Source organism: Nerophis ophidion, linkage group LG09 (assembly GCF_033978795.1).
Source record: "Nerophis ophidion isolate RoL-2023_Sa linkage group LG09, RoL_Noph_v1.0, whole genome shotgun sequence".
In the NCBI taxonomy this organism is placed as follows: domain Eukaryota; kingdom Metazoa; phylum Chordata; class Actinopteri; order Syngnathiformes; family Syngnathidae; genus Nerophis; species Nerophis ophidion.
This window is the reverse complement of record NC_084619.1, coordinates 5,522,535-5,543,593: the sequence shown is the minus strand read 5'-3', so window position 1 is coordinate 5,543,593 and position 21,059 is coordinate 5,522,535. Positions and strand designations below refer to the sequence as shown.

Here is a 21,059-nt window from a genome sequence, read left to right as displayed (position 1 = left end):
ATTAATTTGCCCACCCCTAATTTATTTATTTACTAAATTGCAACGCCCGTCTTTAGAACGGCCTTGACAAAAACAACAATTACACATTAACATAGAAACAGTTCAAAAAAAGCATGTTAACATGAGTCAAAGATCCTCTATGACTGGTGAGAGGTGGTCTTTTTAAGGGCGTACAACAACAAAATGCATGTAAAAATCCTTCATATGAGAGTAGTGCTCTTCATTTGTCCAAAGATCTGCAAACACTATCGCAGTGGTTCTTAACCTGGGTTCGATCGAACCCTAGGGGTTCGGTGAGTTGGCCTCAGGGGTTCAGGCGGAGGTCAAAACACACCCGACTCATCGTTTAAATACGAACTTCTCCCTATCAGCTGACTGATTTGCAGGTGTGTAATTTGTTGTGAGTTTATGCACTGTTTTTGTTTTTTGAACAAGGTGATGTTCATGCACGGTTCATTTCGCACACTAGTAACAAAAACATGGTAACACTTTAGTATGGGGAACATATTCACCATTAGTTAGTTGCTTATTAACATGCAAATGAGTAACATATTGGCTCTTAACTAGTCATTATTAAGTCCTTATCAGTGGCAAGGCCCCGGGGGTGGATGAGATCCGCCCGGAGTTCCTTAAGGCTCTGGATGCTGTGGGGCTGTCTTGGTTGACAAGACTCTGCAGCATCGCGTGGACATCGGGGGCGGTACCTCTGGATTGGCAGACCGGGGTGGTGGTTCCTCTCTTTAAGAAGGGGGACCGGAGGGTGTGTTCCAACTATCGTGGGATCACACTCCTCAGCCTTCCCGGTAAGGTTTATTCAGGTGTACTGGAGAGGAGGCTACGCCGGATAGTCAAACCTCGGATTCAGGAGGAACACTGTGGTTTTCGTCCTGGTCGTGGAACTGTGGACCAGCTCTTTACTCTCGGCAGGGTTCTTGAGGGTGCATGGGAGTTTGCCCAACCAGTCTACATGTGCTTTGTGGACTTGGAGAAGGCATTCGACCGTGTCCCTCGGGAAGTCCTGTGGGGAGTGCTCAGAGAGTATGGGGTGTCGGACTGTCTTATTGTGGCGGTCCATTCCCTCTACGATCGGTGCCAGAGCTTGGTCCGCATTGCCGGCAGTAATTCAAACAAATTTCCAGTGAGGGTTGGACTCCGCCAAGGCTGTCCTTTGTCACCGATTCTGTTCATAACTTTTATGGACAGAATTTCTAGGCGCAGTCAAGGCGTTGAGGGGTTCCGGTTTGGTGACCGCAGGATTAGGTCTCTGCTTTTTGCAGATGATGTGGTCCTGATGGCTTCATCTGACCGGGATCTTCAGCTCTCACTGGATCGGTTCGCAGCCGAGTGTGAAGCGACCGGAATGAGAATCAGCACCTCTAAGTCCAAGTCCATGGTTCTCGCCCGGAAAAGGGTGGAATGCCATCTCCGGGTTGGGGAGGAGACCCTGCCCCAAGTGGAGGAGTTCAAGTACCTAGGAGTCTTGTTCACGAGTGAGGGAAGAGTGGATCGTGAGATCGACAGGCGGATCGGTGCGGCGTCTTCAGTAATGCGGACGTTGTACCGATCCGTTGTGGTGAAGAAGGAGCTGAGCCGGAAGGCAAAGCTCTCAATTTACCGGTCGATCTACGTTCCCATCCTCACCTATGGTCATGAGCTTTGGGTCAAGATTACGGGTACAAGCGGTCGAAATTAGTTTCCTCCGCCGTGTGGTGGGGCTCTCCCTTAGAGATAGGGTGAGAAGCTCTGCAATCCGGGAGAACTCAAAGTAAAGCCGCTGCTCCTCGACATCGAGAGGAGCCAGATGAGGTGGTTCGGGCATCTGGTCAGGATGCCACCCGAACGCCTGTTTAGGGTACGTCCAACCGGTAGGAGGCCACGGGGAAGACCCAGGACACGTTGGGAAGACTATGTCTCCCGGCTGGCCTGGGAACACCTCGGGATCCCCCGGGTAGAGCTAGACGAAGTGGCTGGGGAGAGGGAAGTCTGGGTTTCCCTGCTTAGGCTGTTGCCCCCGCGGCCCGACCTCGGATAAGTGGAAGAAGATGGATGGATGGATAAGTCCTTATTAATGCCTTATTCGGCATGGCCTTATAATAACTCCAACCCTCTAACCCTGACCCTAACCAAATAACTCTAAATTAAGTCTTTGTTACTTATAAAATGTTCCCCATACTAAAATGTTACCAAAAACGTACTACTTTGTCTTGAATTTGAAAAAAAAAAAAACATTTTATTTTTCACTAAAGAAGGGTGCGGCGAATGCATATATGAAATTGGTGGGGTTCGGTACCGTTAACAAGGTTAAGAACGAACCACTGCTCTCTAGTCAAAGATCATATGCATTTCAAGACAGGAGCGCCAGGTTGATGTTGGGACCGACTGGAAATACACATGTCAAAGATTCTCTTCATGACAGGAGTGCTCTGCTGTTTTTGAGTACCTCCTGCAAAAAATGTAAGTCGAAGGTCCTATATGTGTGAAGCTGGGAGCTCTATGCAGCTTTTTAAGGCATTACCACAAAAACGCTATTCAAAGATCCTCTATTTGAGTGGTTCTCAACCTTTTTTCAGTGATGTACCCCCTGTGAACATTTGTTTAATTCAAGTACCCCCTAATCACAGCAAAGCATTTTTGGTTGAAAAATTTGAGATAAAGAAGTAAAATACAGCACTATGTCATCAGTTTCTGATTTATTAAATTGTATAACAGAGCAAAATATTGCTCATTTGTAGTGGTCTTTCTTGAACTATTTGGAAAAAAAGATATAAAAAAATAACTAAAAACGTGTTGAAAAATAAACAAGTGATTCAATTATAAATAAATATTTCTACACATAGAAGTAATCATCAACTTAAAGTGCCCTCTTTGGGGATTGTAATAGAGATCCATCTGGAGGCATGAACTTAATTCTAAACATTTCTTCACAAAAAAAGACATCTTTAACATCAATATTTATGGAACATGTCCACAAAAAAATCTAGCTGTCAACACTGAATATTGCATTGTTGTATTTCTTTTCATAAGTTTATGACCTTACATTCATATTTTGTTGAAGTATTATTCAATAAATATATTTAATAAGGATTTGTAAATTGTTGCTATTTTTAGAATATTTTAAAAAAAATCTCACGTACCCCCATTTGAGAACCACTGCTCTGAGTTCCACTGTCAAGACAGTGGAACTTAACAGTTTAAAAGCCCAGTTTTTAACACTGAGTAGCACCTCAGAAAACACCTGGCTACCCAGTAGCGTAGTAGGCTTAATTATTCATTAAAAAACGAGGCAGGAGTTTTGCTTAACAAGTATTTCTAATATTATTGGCCACTGTAACATCACACAAACATCAACAATGATGCTCCATATATAGTACATATAGTATTTACAGACTTCTTTGGCGTACCACTAGATCAGGGGTCGGGAACCTTTTTGGCTGAGAGAGCCATTTAAGCCAAATATTTTAAAATGTATTTCCGTGAGAGCCATGTATATATTTTTTAACACTGAATACAACTCAAGACATCTTTATTTTAACACTAAAAAGGAATAAACAAAAAGCGCGCACGAGGGCGGAAGTACACAAACTGGGCTATGAAACAAAAGACTAGGATAAAGGCTACAAACTAAAAACATGAAACAAAAACACTTGCGCTGTGGCATGAATAACGAAAACTTGCACTGTGGCATAAATAACAAAACTTACGACAAAATGAACAGCATAGCAAGGCATGAAGCAGACAATCGAGGCTGTGAAGGGGGAGATTTTGCCAGACTGACTACCTGGTAACTGTGGCTTAAATAATGAACATGGTAAGTTTTAACACTGTGATTACTAGCGGAATTATTCATTACTTATCATGTTATTATTCATTACTTATCATGTTAAGCAATGTCAGCTAAGTTTTATCTGAGAGCCAGATGCAGTCATCAAAAGAGCCACATCTGGCTCGAGAGCCATAGGTTCCCTACCTCTGCACTAGATGGAGTGCGCTTTGATAATCCCTGCTCCATATGACAGGAGCACTCTGCTGTCTTAAGGACCCACCGCAAATATACTAGCCAAAGATTTTGACCTTTTTGAGGACCTACTGACAAAATGCTAGTCAAAGATTCTCAGTATGTCGAGACAGAGGACTTTTGCAGTTTTAAAGGATCCATTCATTTTCTAGCGTTTGTCCCTTTTGGGATCGCCGGGGGTCGCCGGGGGTCGCTGGAGCCTATCTCAGCTGCATTCGGGCGGAAGGCAGGGTACACCCTGGACAAGTCGCCACCTCATCGCAGGAACAACACGGATAGACAGACAACATTCACACTCACATTCTCACACTAGGGACCATTTTTAATGTTGCCAATCAACCTATCCCCAGGTGCATGTCTTTGGCGGTGGGAGGAAGCCGGAGTACCTGAAGGGAACCCACGCAGTCACGGGTAGAACATGCAAACTCCATATAGAAAGACCCCGAGCCTGGGGATCGAACCCAGAACCTTCGTATTGTGCGGTACACACACTAACCCCTGTACCACCATGCTGCCCAGTTTTTATGGATCTACTGCAAAAATGTTAGTCAAAGATCCTGTATACAGCAAGACGACAACGCTTTATTTAAAGACCAACTGGAAAAACGCTAGTCAAAGATCCTTAAATGGTAAGAACACTGCTGTTTTAGGGATTGACGGCTATAAAAAGTCCTAACAGGAGCGCTTAGCTATTTTTGAGTAAAAACCCTGCAGAGATCCGTTAAAGAGCAAGACCACGCTGCAGTTTTTTCAGGGACCTATTGCAAAAATGCTTTTCAAAGACTATCAATGTGTGAAGGCTTTGATTGATTGATTGATTGATTGATACTTTTATTAGTAGATTGCACAGTTCAGTACATATTCCGTACAATTGACCACTAAATGGTAACACCCCAATAAGTTTTTCAACTTGTTTAAGTCGGGGTCCACGTTAATCAATTCATGGTAAGGAGCGCTTTGCTGTTTAAGGACCTAGAGCCGGGGTCGGGAACCTTTTTGGCTGAGAGAGCCAAGAAGCCAAATATTTTAAAATGTATTTCCGTAAGAGCCATATAATATTTTTTTAAATACTGAACACAAACGCATGCATTTCTAAGTAAGACCAACATTTCTAGAGTATAATAAGTCTCTTATTCTTTGTAATAACATTGTTATTCTGAAGCTAACTGTGGAAGGGGCGTGGCCTGCGGGCCTGCAGCGAAGCGGGTGTGCCAGGATCGGCCCTGAAATCAGCGACAGGTGCGTAGACGGCCCACCTGGGCCTTGTTATCTAATCACCTGTCACTCTGTAATAAACAGCAGCCAGGAGGCGAGACGGGGTTGGGGCTGGAGCCGGAGCGTGAGCGAGAACGAAAGAGAAAAAGACAATTGCTGGAAAGCAACTGAGAGACTTATTGAAAAAAAAAAAACAATATTGTAACCCTGAAACAGGCTCTCGTGTCGGTGCTTGGTGGTCTGAAGAACCCCCAGGAGGGCAAGCCCCACACTAACCAATAACTTCTTACCAATAACGCAACTTCTTGAACAGGTGCGGTAGGAAACGGATGGATGGATTAAAAATGAATGAGAATGTTTTACATTATTTTTAACACTGTGATTACAAGTGGAATTATTCATTATTTATCGTGTTAAGCCATGTTAGCTCAGATTTATCCGAGAGCCAGATGCAATCAAAAGAGCCACATCTGGCTCCAGAGCCATAGGTTCCCTACCCGTGACCTGGAGAATCACTTCCCTGGTAAAAAGTGCCTTACAAATATTAACATGAGGTTAACTTATTTTTACACTTGAATGACAGTATGTCACAGCGTTGCCTGTACTCTCAGTAGAGGTCTTACGATAGTTCGACCCCGGAACAGATTATTTCACTTTCAGTCTTTTTTTTTTTTTTTTTTTAAGGAGAAAAAAGTTTTCCCAATCCAAACAAAGCGCACCCTAATTGAACATACCCGACTTGGAGTCAGAGTCTGTGGAGTATCTTCTCCTTTCAGAACACGCGTCAGTGAAGTCTGCTAATGGTCCTCTTCTTCCTGTCACCAGGTGACAGACTGTGATAGTGATAGTGATGATGACGATTATGATGATGATGATGAAAGGAATGCGATGTTGTTTAGCATCTAACATCCGCATGCTCAGCATCAGATTACTGCCAAGAATCTAATCCCAGACTTGCTTCAGGTTAAGAAGATAATCCTGTTGACCTGGACACTTACAAAAGACTACATTTGTCAAATAGGGGGTGTCCCGATACGATACCGATATTGGCACCTTGAGTATCGGTACCGATATCGATATTATTTTGCTACAATATCAGCCGGACACACTTGTATTACTTTGTGGTGTGGAATATTAGAAAAGGCTAGATCAAGTGAAAATGTTACTAAATTCTAATTACTAGCACAATATAGATATGAAAAACCTTATGACATAATCGGTTATATTAGTTTTTTGGCTACAACTAGTGCATGCTTGCCAACCCTCCCCGAAATTCAGCGCCTCTCCCGAAATTCACGCCCCCTCCAGCTCCATGCGGACCTGAGTGGGGACAGCCTGTTTTCAGGTCCGCTTTCCTGTTATATAAACAGCTTGCCTGCCCAATCACGTTACATCTACGGATTTTAATAACAAAACTGCACACACAAGGAGACGAAGCAGAAGAACGAGGAAGTTACAGCCATGGCGACGCCGTCTGTAATAGAGTGATTCTATGTTGTCTGTCGCCATCTCCTGGTGAATGTTGGCTATAGCGTTATGGGGTTGCTTTTTGATTGGCCGATTTGTGTGGCGTTGCGCACCTGACGGCAAGTGACTCTCGCCAGTACGCAAATGGCAGAACAAAGGTTACTCAAATAGTGAAAGGTAAGTGTTGTTGTTTTTTTAAGTAACCAGCAAGCACAGTACAGTTAGTAGAACTGTTTTTATTACTGTGTATTTGATAGGTGCCGTCTGAAATTCAACTATTTTATTTATATATGTAATAAAATAAATATATATAGCTAGAATTCACTGAAAGTCAAGTAAAAAAAAAAAATATATATATATATATGAAATACTCGAGTTGGTGAATTGTAGATGTAAATATACTCCTCCCCTCTTAACCACGCCTCCGCTCCACACCTGACCACGCCCCCCACCTCCCGAAATGGAAGGTCTCAAGGTTGGCAAGTATGAACTAGTGGCCACAATAATTCATTAAATTAAGCTCAGGAGTCATGACGCAGTGAGTTGAATGATGCAGATACGTTTGTTACTGGATTCCCTCTTATCCACATCTGCCTCGGACACTCTGTTTAGGTGAGTAATATGCAACTATAATTACAAGACTATTACGTATGCCTAGCTTGTGTGCTATTGTTTGCTTAGCTGCCGTGTAGCTGCGAGTGTTTAGTAGCCTAGGGCAGGGGTGCCCAAACTTTTGCCCCAAGAGGCCAGAATGAAAAATTGCCAGTGGGGAAACACAGCAATTTTAGACATTAAATACAAACATATGAGTTGGGAAATTGTGTTAGATGTAAATATAAACGGAATACAATGATTTGCAAATCCTTTTCAACCCATATTCAGTTGAATGCACTACAAAGACAACATATTTGATGTTCAAACTCATAAACTTTGGGTTTTTTTTGCAAATAATAATTAACTTAGAATTTCATGGCTACAACACGTGCCAAAGTAGTGGTGAAATTGCATTTTCACCACTGTGTTACATCACCTTTTTTTTAACAACACTCAAACATTTGGGAACTGAAGAAACTAATTGTTGAAGCTTTGAAAGTGGAACTGTTTCCCATTCTTGTTTTATGTAGAGCTTCAGTCGTTCAACAGTCCGGGGTCTCTTAGATGATCTCGGGCCCAGAGAAGCCGGCAGCGTTTCTGGATGTTGTTGATAAATGGCTTTCGCTTTACATAGTAGAGCTTTAACTTGCACTTACAGATGTAGCGACGAACTGTATTTAGTGACAGTGGTTTTTTGAAGTGTTCCTGAGACCATGTGGTGATATCCTTTAGAGATTAATGTCGGTTTTTGATACAGTGCCGTCTGAGGGATGGAAGGTCGCGGTCATTCAATGTTGGTTTCCGGCCATGCCGCTTACGTGGAGTGATTTCTCCAGATTCTCTGAACCTTTTGATGATATTATGGACCGTAGATGTTGAAATCCCTAAATTTCTTGCAATTGCACTTTGAGAAACGTTGTTCTTAAACTGTTTGACTATTTGCTCACGCAGTTGTGGACAAAGGGGTGTACCTCGCCCCATCCTTTCTTGTGAAAGACAGCATTTTTTGGGAAGCTGTTTTTATACCCAATCATGGCACCCACCTGTTCCCAATTAGCCTGCACACCTGTGGGATGTTCCAAATAAGTGTTTGATGAGCATTCCTCAACTTTATCAGTATGTATTGCCACCTTTCCCAACGTCTTTGTCACGCGTTGCTGGCATCAAATTAATGATTATTTGAACACAAAACAAATGTTTATGAGTTTATATTTACATCGAACACAATTTCCCAACTCCTATGGAAACAGGGTTTGTACAAATAGCATAAATGAAAATATTAAAGTTCCTTTAAATATTACAAATAACTAAGTTTGATGACGATTGGTTAGCCTTGCTGACATGCCATCAATGATTGTGTGAGCGGAATCTTTTTCACTTCTGATACTTTTTCCTTTTTTTTCCAGTATCAAACAAACAGTTGCTCTTACCCAACTTTACACTGCACACTCACCATGAAGCCTTTCTCTGATCATCTGGCTCCGCCCACTCAGTGGCACGCCGCTGTCAGAGCCATGGTCCATCTGAAGAGAGAGAAAAAAAAAAAAGACCACCTTCAGCGACCCACCAGAAGGCCGGGATGGACAGAGCCTGCTTGGACGGACAGAGTCACTGAAGACCTCCTCCACAAGCTGCCTGATGACGTCGGCGGAGGGCGGCAGGTTGGAGGCTTTCTGCTGGGACTCGCAGGCTTCCAGGATGGAGGTGAGATTGAGCCTGCGGTGGGACACGTCCTCGCACATGCTGAGGAGGAGGCCGTTTAGGTGGTCGCTCAACTGCACCGGCTGAGAAAAAGCACCCAGAGCAGGAAACATTAACCACGCAATATGTGACTTTGTATTTGTATAAAGAGAGCTCACCTGATTTTGAGGTAGGTGAAAATCAACTGACCAGTAGAGAGTCATTCCCAGTGAATACACCAGCATCTGCACAACATCGATGACAATATTATTTTACTGTATACCAAAATATCACAACAACAAGGTCTGCTTTAAAGAGAGTTTAAATAGAGGCTGTATACTTCGACACTGTTTATTCAGTTGAATTGCACATCCATCCCATCCCATCCATTTTCTACCGCTTATTCCCTTTTGGGATCGCGGGGGGCGCTGGCGCCTATCTCAGCTACAATCGGGCGGAAGGCGGGGTACACCCTGGACAAGTCGCCACCTCATCGCAGGGCCAACACAGATAGACAACATTCACACACTAGGGCCAATTTAGTGTTGCCAATCAACCTATCCCCAGGTGCATGTCTTTGGAGGTGGGAGGAAGCCGGAGTACCCGGAGGGAACCCACGCAGTCACGGGGAGAACATGCAAACTCCACACAGAAAGATCCAAAGCCTGGATTTGAACCCAGGAACTGCAGGAACTTCGTATTGTGAGGCAGACGCACTAACCCCTCTGCCACACAATTTCAGACAATTATTTACAACATTGTTGTAGGCGCAAAGTGTAAAAGTCAGCATCTGTGATGGTATGGGGGTGTATTAGTGCCCAAGGCATGGGTAACTTACACACCTGTGAAGGCACCATTAATGCTGAAAGGTACATACATATGTTGCCATCCAAGCAATATTATCATGGACGCCCCTGTTTATTTCAGCAAGACAATGCCAAGCCACGTGTTACAACAGCGTGGCTTCATAGAAAAAGAGTGCGGGTACTAGACTGGCCTGCCTGTAGTCCAGACCTATCTCTCATTCAAAATGTGAGGCTCAATCCATCCATCCATCCATCCATCATCTTCCGCTTATCCGAGGTCGGGTCGCGGGGGCAACAGCCTAAGCAGGGAAACCCAGACTTCCCTCTCCCCAGCCACTTCGTCTAGCTCTTCCCGGGGGATCCCGAGGCGTTCCCAGGCCAGCCGGGAGACATAGTCTTCCCCGTGGCCTCCTACCGGTTGGACGTGCCCTAAACACCTCCCTAGGGAGGCGTTCGGGTGGCATCCTGACCAGATGCCCGAACCACCTCATCTGGCTCCTCTCGATGTGAAGGAGCAGCGGCTTTACTTTGAGTTCCTCCCGGATGGCAGAGCTTCTCACCCTATCTCTAAGGGAGAGACCCAAACTCATTTGGGCCGCTTGTACCCGTGATCTTATCCTTTCGGTCATGACCCAAAGCTCATGACCATAGGTGAGGATGGGAACGTAGATCGACCGGTAAATTGAGAGCTTTGCCTTCCGGCTCAGCTCCTTCTTCACAACAACGGATCGGTACAACGTCCGCATTACTGAAGACGCCGCACCGATCCGCCTGTCGATCTCACGATCCACTCTTCCCTCACTCGTGAACAAGACTCCTAGGTACTTGAACTCCTCCACTTGGGGCAGGGTCTCCTCCCCAACCCGGAGATGGCATTCCATCCTTTTCCGGGCTCAATATGAATCCTAAAATACCACTACGGCAGGGGTCGGCAACCTTTACCACTCAAAGAGCCATTTCGACCCGTTTCACAAAATGAGGAAGACAATGGGAGCCGCAACTATTCTCGCCAATATCTGCTGGTGGTCACCCAGATGACAAGAACAAGGGCATGCTATGAAGCCATTGCCTTAAACACCTTCTACAACTTGTACAAACTGCTTGCCAGTCCAGCAACATGTAGTGATAGGCTTCCGCAGATGCACGCACACGACTGGAAGGCATACTGGGTGACACAGAGTACACTGACGGTTGTGATATAAACAACTTTAACACGTGCCACATTGTGACCCCACACAAAAGAAGAATGACGAACACATTTCGGGAGAAAATCCTCACAGTAACACAAACATAAACGCAACACAACAAATACCCAGAATCCTTTGCATCCATGACAATGCCTGACTGTTATACACCCCGCGAGCAACAAACCCCGCCCACCTCAACCACGCATGGGAGAGGGGCGTTTAGTTGCGGGGTGTATAACATAGTCAGGATTTGTCATGGATGCAAAGGATTCTGGGTATTTGTGGTGTTGCATTTATGTTGTGTTACTGTGAGGATCTTCTCCCGAAATGGGTTTGTCGTTCTTCTTTTGTGTGGGTTCACAATGTTGGCGCATATTAGTAAGTGTTAAAGTTGTTTATAATCACAAACGTCAGTGTACTCTGTGTCACCCAGTATGCCTTGCAATCTCATACATGTGCCGATAGAAGCAGCGAAATGCATGTGTCCGGTCGGCACGCAAATAGCATTCCACGAATGGCGGGCGTGATGACGTTCAAGAGGACTTTAAGAGTAATATCATCACGGCACGCTCTTAACATTATAGTCCGAGTGAAAATCGGAGAATGTTGACTCTGGGTGATGTCCGGGAGAGGCATTGAATTCCAGAATCTCCCCGCAACAATCTGGGGGGTCGGCGATTGTGCAGCTGAGTTGCCAAAGAGCCGCGGGTTGCCGACCCCTGCACTGCGGAGACCCCGGACTGTTGAATAACTTAAGCTGGACATCAAGCAAGGGAAAGAATTCCACCTAAAAATTGGTCTACTCAGTTCCTAAACATTTACTGAGTGTTGTTAAAAGGAAAGGCCATGTAATACAGTGGTAAAAATGCCCACAGATCAATGTATGTGAAATTTAGGGATATAAATTGATATATGTCCCCCCCTCCCTTGTGGAGGGGGTCCGGTCCGATGACCATGGATGAAGTACTGGCTGTCCAGGGTCGAGACCCAGGATGGACCGCTCGCCTGTATCGGTTGGGGACATCTCTACGCTGCTGATCCGCTTGAGATGGTTTCCTGTGGACGGGACTCTCGCTGCTGTCTTGGATCCGCTTGAACTGAACTCTCGCGGCTGTGTTGGAGCCACTATGGATTGAACTTTCACAGTATCATGTTAGACCCGCTCGACATCCATTGCCCACATCTGAGGTCCTCTCCAAGGTTTCTCATAGTCAGCATTGTCACTGGCGTCCCACTGGATGTGAATTCTCCCTGCCCACTGGGTGTGAGTTTTCCTTGCCCTTTTGTGGGTTCTTCCGAGGATGTTGTAGTCGTAATGATTTGTACAGCCCTTTGAGACATTTGTGATTTGGGGCTATATAAATAATCCTTGATTGATATATCGATGTAGTGTGTGAATCATTACATTCCTAGTAAGTAATATGTAAGTTTAATTATTTCATAATGTTTTAGACTGAAACATTATCAAATTAAGGACATTTATTTTGAGCATATATTTTATAAATAATTATGATTGTATTTATAATATAAATACCGCAGTAAAATGTTTTCTTATTATTACATTATTTTTAGAAATTACATGGCTCCACTGCCCTATGTTGTGGGTTTTATTTATACGTTTTATTTGAAGTAAGTTTTATTCAGGTTAATATATAAAAGTACAAAGATTAAGATGTACGTGTATATATGAGTATTTTTCTCTTACTTGTGCATTTTTACAAAACTGTCCAAAATGAATCCATCCCTTTTTGTAAATCCTGTCCTATTTCACATTTTGGAATACTTTTTAGACTTAGACAAACTTTAATGATCCACAAGGGAAATTGTCTTAAATTTTATATTTACATTTTATAACACGGGCAGCACGGTGTAAGAGGGGTTAGTGCGTCAGCCTCACAATACTAAGATCCCGGGTTCGATCCTGTGCTTGGGATCTTTCTGTGTGGAGTTTGCATGTTCTCCCCGTGAATGCGTGGGTTCCCTCCGGGTACTCCGACTTCCTCCCACCTCCAAAGACATGCACCTGGGGATAGGTTGATTGGCAACACTAAATGGTCCCTAGTGTGTGAATGTTGTTTGTCTATCTGTGTTGGCCCTGCGATGAGGTGGCGACTTGTCCAGGGTGTACTCCGCCTTCCGCCGGATTGTAGCTGAGATGGGCACCAGAAACCCCAAAGGGAATAAGTGGTAGAAAATGGATGGATGGAACATGGGCAGCACGGTGGAAAAAAGTGTGTACTGCGTCAGCCTCACAATACAAAGGTCCTGGGTTCGATCCTGCGCTTGGGCTTTTTCTGTGTGGAGTTTGCATGTTCTCCCCGTGAATGCGTGGGTTCCCTCCGGGTACTCCGACTTCCTCCCACCTCCAAAAACATGCACCTGGGGATAGGTTGATTGGCAACACTAAATTGGCCCTAGTGTGTGAATATGAGTGTGAATGTTGTCTGTCTATCTGTGTTGGCCCTGCGATGAGGTGGCGACTTGTCCAGGGTGTACTCCGCCTTCCGCCCAATTGCAGCTGAGATAGGCTCCAACACCCCCAGCGACCCTAAAGGGAATAAGTGGTAGAAAATTGATGGATGGAACACGGGCAGCACGGTGGAAAAGAGCGGGTAGTGCGTCTGCCTCACAATACAAAGATCCTGGGTTCGATCCTGCGCTCGGGATCTTTCTGTGTGGAGTTTGCATGTTCTCCCCGTGAATGCGTGGGTTCCCTCCCGGGTACTCCGGCTTCCTCCCACTTCCAAAGACATGCACCTGGGGATAGGTTGATTGGCAACACTAAATTGGCCCTAGTGTGTGAATGTTGTCTGTCTATCTGTGTTGGGCCTGCGATGAGGTGGCGACTTGTCCAGGGTGTACGCCACCTTCCGCCCGATTGTAGCTGAGATAGGCGCCAGCGACCCCAAAGGGAATAAGCGGTAGAAAATGGATGGATGGAAAATGGGCAGCACGGTGGGAAAAAGTAGGTAGTGCGTCTGCCTCACAATACAAAGGTCCTGGGTTCGATCCTGCGCTTGGGCTCTTTCTGTGTGGAGTTTGCATGTTCTCCCCGTGACTGCGTGGGTTCCCTCCGGGTACTCCGGCTTCCTCCCACTTCCAAAGACATGCACCTGGGGATAGGTTGATTGGCAACACTAAATTGGCCCTAGTGTGTGAATGTTGTCTGTCTATCTGTGTTGGCCCTGCGATAAGGTGGCGACTTGTCCAGGGTGTACCCCACCTTCCGCCCGATTGTAGCTGAGATAGGCGCCAGCGACCCCAAAGGGAATAAGCGGTAGAAAATGGATGGATGGAACATGGGCAGCACGGTGGAAAAGAGCGGGTAGTGCGTCTGCCTCACAATACTAAGATCCTGGGTTCGATCCTGCGCTCAAGGTCTTTCTGTGTAGAGTTTGCATGTTCTCCCCGTGACTGCGTGGGTTCCCTCCGGGTACTCCGGCTTCCTCCCACTTCCAAAGACATGCACCTGGGGATAGGTTGATTGGCAACACTAAATTGGACCTGCAGTGTGAATAATGTCTGTGTTGGCCCTGCGATGAGGTGGCGACTTGTCCAGGGTGTACCCTGCCTTCCGCCCGATTGCAGCTGAGATAGGCTCCAACACCCCCAGCTACCCTAAAGGGAATAAGTGGTAGAAAATTGATGGATGGAACATTGGTAGAGGGGGTAGTGCGTCTGCCTCACAATACTAAGATCCTGGGTTCGATCCTGTGCTTGGGATCTTCCTGTGTGGAGTTTGCATGTTCTCCCCGTGACTGCGTGGGTTCCCTCCGGGTACTCCGGCTTCCTCCCACTTCCAAAAACATGCACCTGGGGATAGGTTGATTGGCAACACTAAATGGTCCCTAGTGTGTGAATGTTGTCTGTCTATCTGTGTTGGCCCTGCGATAAGGTGGCGACTTGTCCAGGGTGTACTCCGCCTGCCGCCCGATTGTAGCTGAGATAGGCACCAGCAACCCCAAAGGGAATAAGCGGTGGAAAATGGATGGATGGAACATGGGCAGCACGGTGGAAAAAAGTGGGTAGTGCGTCAGCCTCACAATACAAAGGTCCCGGGTTCGATCCTGCGCTTGGGCTCTTTCTGTGTGGACTTTGCATGTTCTCCCCGTGACTGCGTGGGTTCCCTCCGGGTACTCCGGCTTCCTCCCACCTCCAAAGACATGCACCTGGGGATAGGTTGATTGGCAACACTAAATTGGCCCTAGTGTGTGAATGTTGTCTGTCTATCTGTGTTGGCCCTGCGATGAGGTGGCGACTTGTCCAGGGTGTACCCTGCCTTCCGCCCGATTGCAGCTGAGATAGGCTCCAACACCCCCAGCTACCCTAAAGGGAATAAGTGGTAGAAAATTGATGGATGGAACATTGGTAGAGGGGGTAGTGCGTCTGCCTCACAATACTAAGATCCTGGGTTCGATCCTGTGCTTGGGATCTTCCTGTGTGGAGTTTGCATGTTCTCCCCGTGACTGCGTGGGTTCCCTCCGGGTACTCCGGCTTCCTCCCACTTCCAAAAACATGCACCTGGGGATAGGTTGATTGGCAACACTAAATGGTCCCTAGTGTGTGAATGTGAGTGTGAATGTTGTCTGTCTATCTGTGTTGGGCCTGTGATGAGGGGGCGACTTGTCCAGGGTGCACCCCCCGCCTTCCGACCGATTTTAGCTGAGATAGGCGCCACCACCCCCCGCTGCCCCGAAAGGGATAAGCGGTGAAAAATGGATAGCTGGATTTTATAACATTTCATAATTGGATCCAAAATTATTTCATAAAATCAGGTATATTTCAAAAATAAAAATGAAAAATCTATGTAAATGTCTATTATTTTCATTAATATCCATCTGTTCGGGGTCATTTTAAGCAGAAAATAACCTTCACCCATGTTTTGCAATGTTAAACATGTGGCCAAGTTCCTTGCTAATCCACTAGATGGCGTGCTAACACATCTGTCCTCCCCTGGCCTAAGGACTGCAGCAACTTGTGAAAGCCTCGCAAAGGTTGCAACCCTACAAAAAAGTGACATTTATGTCGGCGGTCATGTGATGTATGTTCTCGGACGACGTCCCATTCACTGACCCTCTCTACGGCAGGTTTGGTGGAGCTGGCGCGGCCCTGCAGCATCTCTGGAGCGGTGAAGGTCGACGCCTCCTCTGATAGGCCACAGTTCTTAAACGCCAAGGTACCGGTAGCTGATAGCAGCAAGGAGGAGGGGCTGATGATATTGCACATATTGTTAGGACCTGGGGGGGAAAAAAAAAAAAAACACGTGGAAAGACGAGGCTTATTCACAGGGAGATGGAAGATATCGCTTGAGGGCGTGCAGGTGCATGAATAATAGATCTCCATTTTGATGGTGAGTTACTTTTATCGGAGGCATCCACTAAACACTCTGCAGTAGCCAGCAGCAGGGACCAGACCTCCTCCTCCAGCAGAGGCCCCCCTCGGGCCTCCAGTACTTCTGCTAATGTGACGAATGTGCTGCTCATCCTGCACACATTCCCAGCATGCACCTGGAAGCACACAAACGCAACACTCATGCACAATGACGACACTAATTTAGACACTAGTTTCAGATTCAGATGTGTTGGATTATTCTTTGTGCTCATGTTCGGCGGGATTGTCTTAATCTATTCTTTTCACATGCTGGCTGTTTGTCCCAAGTCTTAATAGGCTTTCTTTTGACCTCTGGCTGTTTCTGAGGGAGGTGTAGCCGTGACATGATCCCGTGTTAGCTTGCTGTCTCACGCCTTGGAAAGCAGTAAGGGTGTGGGGGAAAAATCGGTTCGAATACGAATCGCGATTCAGAATCAATTCTCATTTTTTTAAAAATGGATCTTGTTATTTTTATCAAGCCAGCAAAAAAATACACAGCAATACCATAACAATGCAATCCAATTCCAAAACCGAACCTGACCCAGCAACACTCAGAACTGCAATAAACAGAGCAATTGAGAGGAGACACAAACACCACACAGAACAAACCAAAAGTAGTGAAACAGAAATGAATATTATCAACAACAGTATCAATATTAGTTATAATTTCAGCATAGCAGTGATTAAAAATCCCTCATTGACATTATCATTGGGGCGCCATAGCTCAGTTGGTAGAGTGGCCGTGTCAGCAACTTGAGGGTTGCAGGTTCGATTCCCGCTTGTGCCATCCTAGTTACTGCCGTTGTGTCCTTGGGCAAGACACTTTACCCACCTGCTCCCAGTGCCACCCACACTGGTTTAAATGTAACTTAGATATTGGGTGTCACTATGTAAAGCGCTTTGAGTCACTTGAGAAAAGCGCTATATAAATATAATTCACTTCACTTCACTTCATTAGACATTTATAAAAAAAAGAACAATAGTGTCACAGTGGCTTACACTTGCATGGCATCTCATAAGCTTGACAACACACTGTGTCCAATGTTTTCACAAAGATAAAATAAGTCATATTTTTGGTTCGTTTCATAGTTAAAAAAAATTTACATTATTGCAATCAGTTGATAAAACATTGTCCTTTACAATTATAAAATCTTTTTTTTTTAAATCTACAACTCTGCTAGTATGTCAGCAGACTGGGGTAGATCCTGCTGAAATCATGTATTGAATGAATACAGAATCCTTTTGAATGGGAAAAATATCGTTTTTGAATCGAGAATCGCGTTGAATCGAAAAAAATCGATGTATAATCGAATCGCGACCCCAAAAATTGATATTGAATCGAATCGTGGGACACCCAAAGATTCGCAGCCATAGAAAGCAACCTCAATTTAGCATAGAAAAATATTTACTCACTACGAGAGATGTCCGATAATGTCGGACTGCCGATATCGGCCGATAAATGCTTTAAAATGTCATATCAGAAATTATCGGTACCTGTTTCAAAAAGTAAAATGTATGACTTTTTAAAACGCCGCTGCAAGGAGTGGTACACGGACGTAGGGAGAAGTACAGAGCGCCAATAAACCTTAAAGGCACTGCCTTTGCGTGCCGACCCAATCACATAATCTCTACAGCTTTTCACACACACAAGTGAATGTCAGGCATACTTGCTCAACAGCCATACAGGTCACACTGAGGGTGGCCGTATAAACAACTGTGTTGGATCCGCTTTGGACTGGACTCTCGCGACTGTGTTGGATCCATTGTGGATTGAACTTTCACAGTATCATGTTGGACCCGCTCGACATCCATTGCTTTCCTCCTCTCTAAGGTTCTCATAGTCATCATTGTCACCGACGTCCCACTGGGTGTGAGTTTTCCTTGCCCTTATGTGGGCTTACCGAGGATGTCGTGGTGGTTTGTGCAGCCCTTTGAGACACTAGTGATTTAGGGCTATATAAGTAAACATTGATTGATTGATTGATTGATTGATTGATTGATTGAACTTTAACACTGTTACAAACGTGCTCCACACAGTGAACCCACACCAAGCAAGAATGATAAACACATTTCGGGAGAACATCCGCACCGTAACACAACATAAACACAACAGAACAAATACCCAGAACCCCTTGCAGCACTAACTCTTCTGGAACGTTACAATTACACCGCCCCATGTCAACCCCGCCCACCTCAACCTCCTCATGCTCTTTCAGGGAGAGCATGTCCCAAATTCCAAGCTGCCGTTTTGAGGAATGTTAAAAAAAATAATGCACTTTGTGACTTCAATAATAAATATGGCAGTGCCATGTTGGCATTTTATTTTCCATAACTTGAGTAGATTTATTTTAGAAAACCTTGTTAAATTGTTTAATACATCCAGCGTGGCATCACAACAAAATTAGGCATAATAAGGTGTTATTCCACGACTGCATATATCGGTATCGGTTGATATCGGAATCAGTAATTAAGATTTGCACAATATCGGATATCGGCAAAAAAGCCTTTATCGGACATCTCTACTCACTACTTTTCTCGAGTGACTACACCCCTTACATTTCAGTTAGCAATGTGCCGTAATTCTGCATTAAAATGCTGTAATTAACCGTGAAATAACAGCTGCGTTGTTACATCAACTGTATTTTCTGGACCATAGGGCCCACCGGATTATAAAGCGCACTGCTGACAAGCGGGTCTATTCAGGTCTTTTTTCATACAAAAGGTGCACTGGATTATAAGGCGCATCAAAGTGGTCATATTATTATTGTTTCTAAATGGAAAACACTTCCTTGTGGTCTACATAACATTTAATGGTAGTTCTTTGGTCAAAATGTTGCATAGATGATGTTTTACAGACCATCTTCAAAACGCTTTCTGACAGTCGCTTGAGGATGCGGCGTTTTGTGGGCGGTCTTATTTACGTGGCTCACCTTCGACCGCGTCTTCTCCCCGTCATTTTTGTTGTAGCGGTGTAGCGTGCAAGGACGGGAGTGGAAGAAGTGTCAAAAAATGGAGCTAACTGTTTTAATGACATTCAGACTTTACTTAAATCAATAACGGAGCAGCATCTCCTCATCCGTGGCTCACTAGTGCAATAACAACGCTAGAAATATGTCCCGTGACAAACCGTACAACAGGTTAGTCTAATAACTAAAGTTCCGTGGGTGAATGACGTAAACTCACTACACCGGTATGTTTTAGCGCTTCCATAGCGAGATATAAGTAAGAACTGTACGCTACTTTATATTATAAATGGCAACAGCAGATGTCCAATAACAAGAAGATAGTGAAAAAGAAGAAGCTTATCGACTAAGGTGTCTACACGGACTACAGTGGCAGACGTGCGCAAATTTTCAGGATTTATGAGGATCTCAAATACACATCAGCAGGTGCCAGAATGTAAGAAAAGTTGGTTTTGCATAATATTGTGAAACAAAATGCCAGATAATATGTCTGCTAATGGGTGGCATTTTGCAGTCCTTATACACACACCAAAGTGAGCCGACGATCCATCAAGTGGTGTGGTTTCGAAGTCATACTAAAACATTTTGACGGATTTTTGAGTCCCCTGTCTACTGTTCTTTATGTACAATTAAACATTTAAAGTTGTGATGTTGTTTACTGGCGTCATATTGCAGTCGACAACATATCTCTTATTTGTGACTGCCATCGACTGGTCACACTTATAATTTCACCATTTACCAAATAAAATTGCTTCGAGGTCAGTAAGACCAACCAGAATTATTCCATACATTATGTGCACCGGGTTATAAGGCGGACTGTCGATTTTTGAGAAAAATGTAAGTATTTTAAGTGTGCCTTGTAGCCCGAAAAATATGGTAACTGTAACTTTATTGTATTCGACTATAAATATACAATTGTAAAGTTACAGCATATAGCTTTATGGTAATTACCTATACAATTACAATGGTTACAGCATATAGCTGTAATTTTCTTTTAAATAACTGCAAAATCACAGCTCTTTAACAGTAAATCCTGGGCAGATCAACTGGCGGCTCGAAGGACTTCAGTCCCAAACTTAGGAGACGACTCCTGAAAACACTGGAGTGCCCCATAGAGGACCTTGGACCAGTGTAAACACAATAGTAGATCCTTGCATTGACATTTTAACCTTGCTAGCAAACATAGAACACTGGGATTCAAACCTGTGATTTACATAAGTGAGGCGTTCCTCAAAACACCCGTTTAAGTCCTCTAATTCTGAGCAGTTACATTTTTTTTTCCTCATATTGTGATTAATGTAACTCAGGTGTTGCTGTAGCGCAGACCTGGCTATATCAATTCCCAAATATTTTTTTGTAGATCTTTAAGACGGAAACTGAAGCTGCCATAATGATGTGCAGTCCATCCATCCATCCATCTTCTTCCGCTTATCCGAGGTCGGGTCGCGGGGGCAGCAGCCTAAGTAGGGAAGCCCAGACGCTCCTCTTTCCAGCCACTTCGTCTAGCTCTTCCCGGGGAATCCCGAGGTGTTCCCAGGCCAGCCGGGAGACATAGTCTTCCCAATGTGTCCTGGGTCTTCCCCGTGGCCTCCTACCGGTTGGACGTGCCCTAAACACCTCCCTAGGGAGGCGTTCGGGTGGCATCCTGACCAGATGCCCGAACCACCTCATCTGGCTCCTCTCCATGTGAAGGAGCAGCGGCTTTACTTTGAGTTCCTCCCGGATGGCAGAGCTTCTCACCCTATCTCTAAGGGAGAGACCT

The 21,059-nt window shown here is 44.9% G+C and overlaps 1 protein-coding gene across 1 annotated transcript in view; it reads right to left on the bottom strand.

The window, feature by feature from the left end:
• The window catches only part of LOC133559760 (uncharacterized), a 177,077-nt gene that overhangs the window by 132,929 nt on the left and 23,089 nt on the right, over positions 1-21,059 (bottom strand). Inside the window, exons 2-7 of the mRNA XM_061911829.1 lie at positions 16,324-16,471; positions 16,038-16,201; positions 9,151-9,216; positions 8,896-9,075; positions 8,745-8,814; positions 5,965-6,045 (exon numbers count right to left, since the gene is read on the bottom strand). Of these exons, the coding sequence (XP_061767813.1) occupies positions 5,965-6,045; positions 8,745-8,814; positions 8,896-9,075; positions 9,151-9,216; positions 16,038-16,201; positions 16,324-16,447 (685 nt within the window). The 5' untranslated portion in view covers positions 16,448-16,471. The remainder of the gene's footprint in view (positions 1-5,964; positions 6,046-8,744; positions 8,815-8,895; positions 9,076-9,150; positions 9,217-16,037; positions 16,202-16,323; positions 16,472-21,059) is intronic.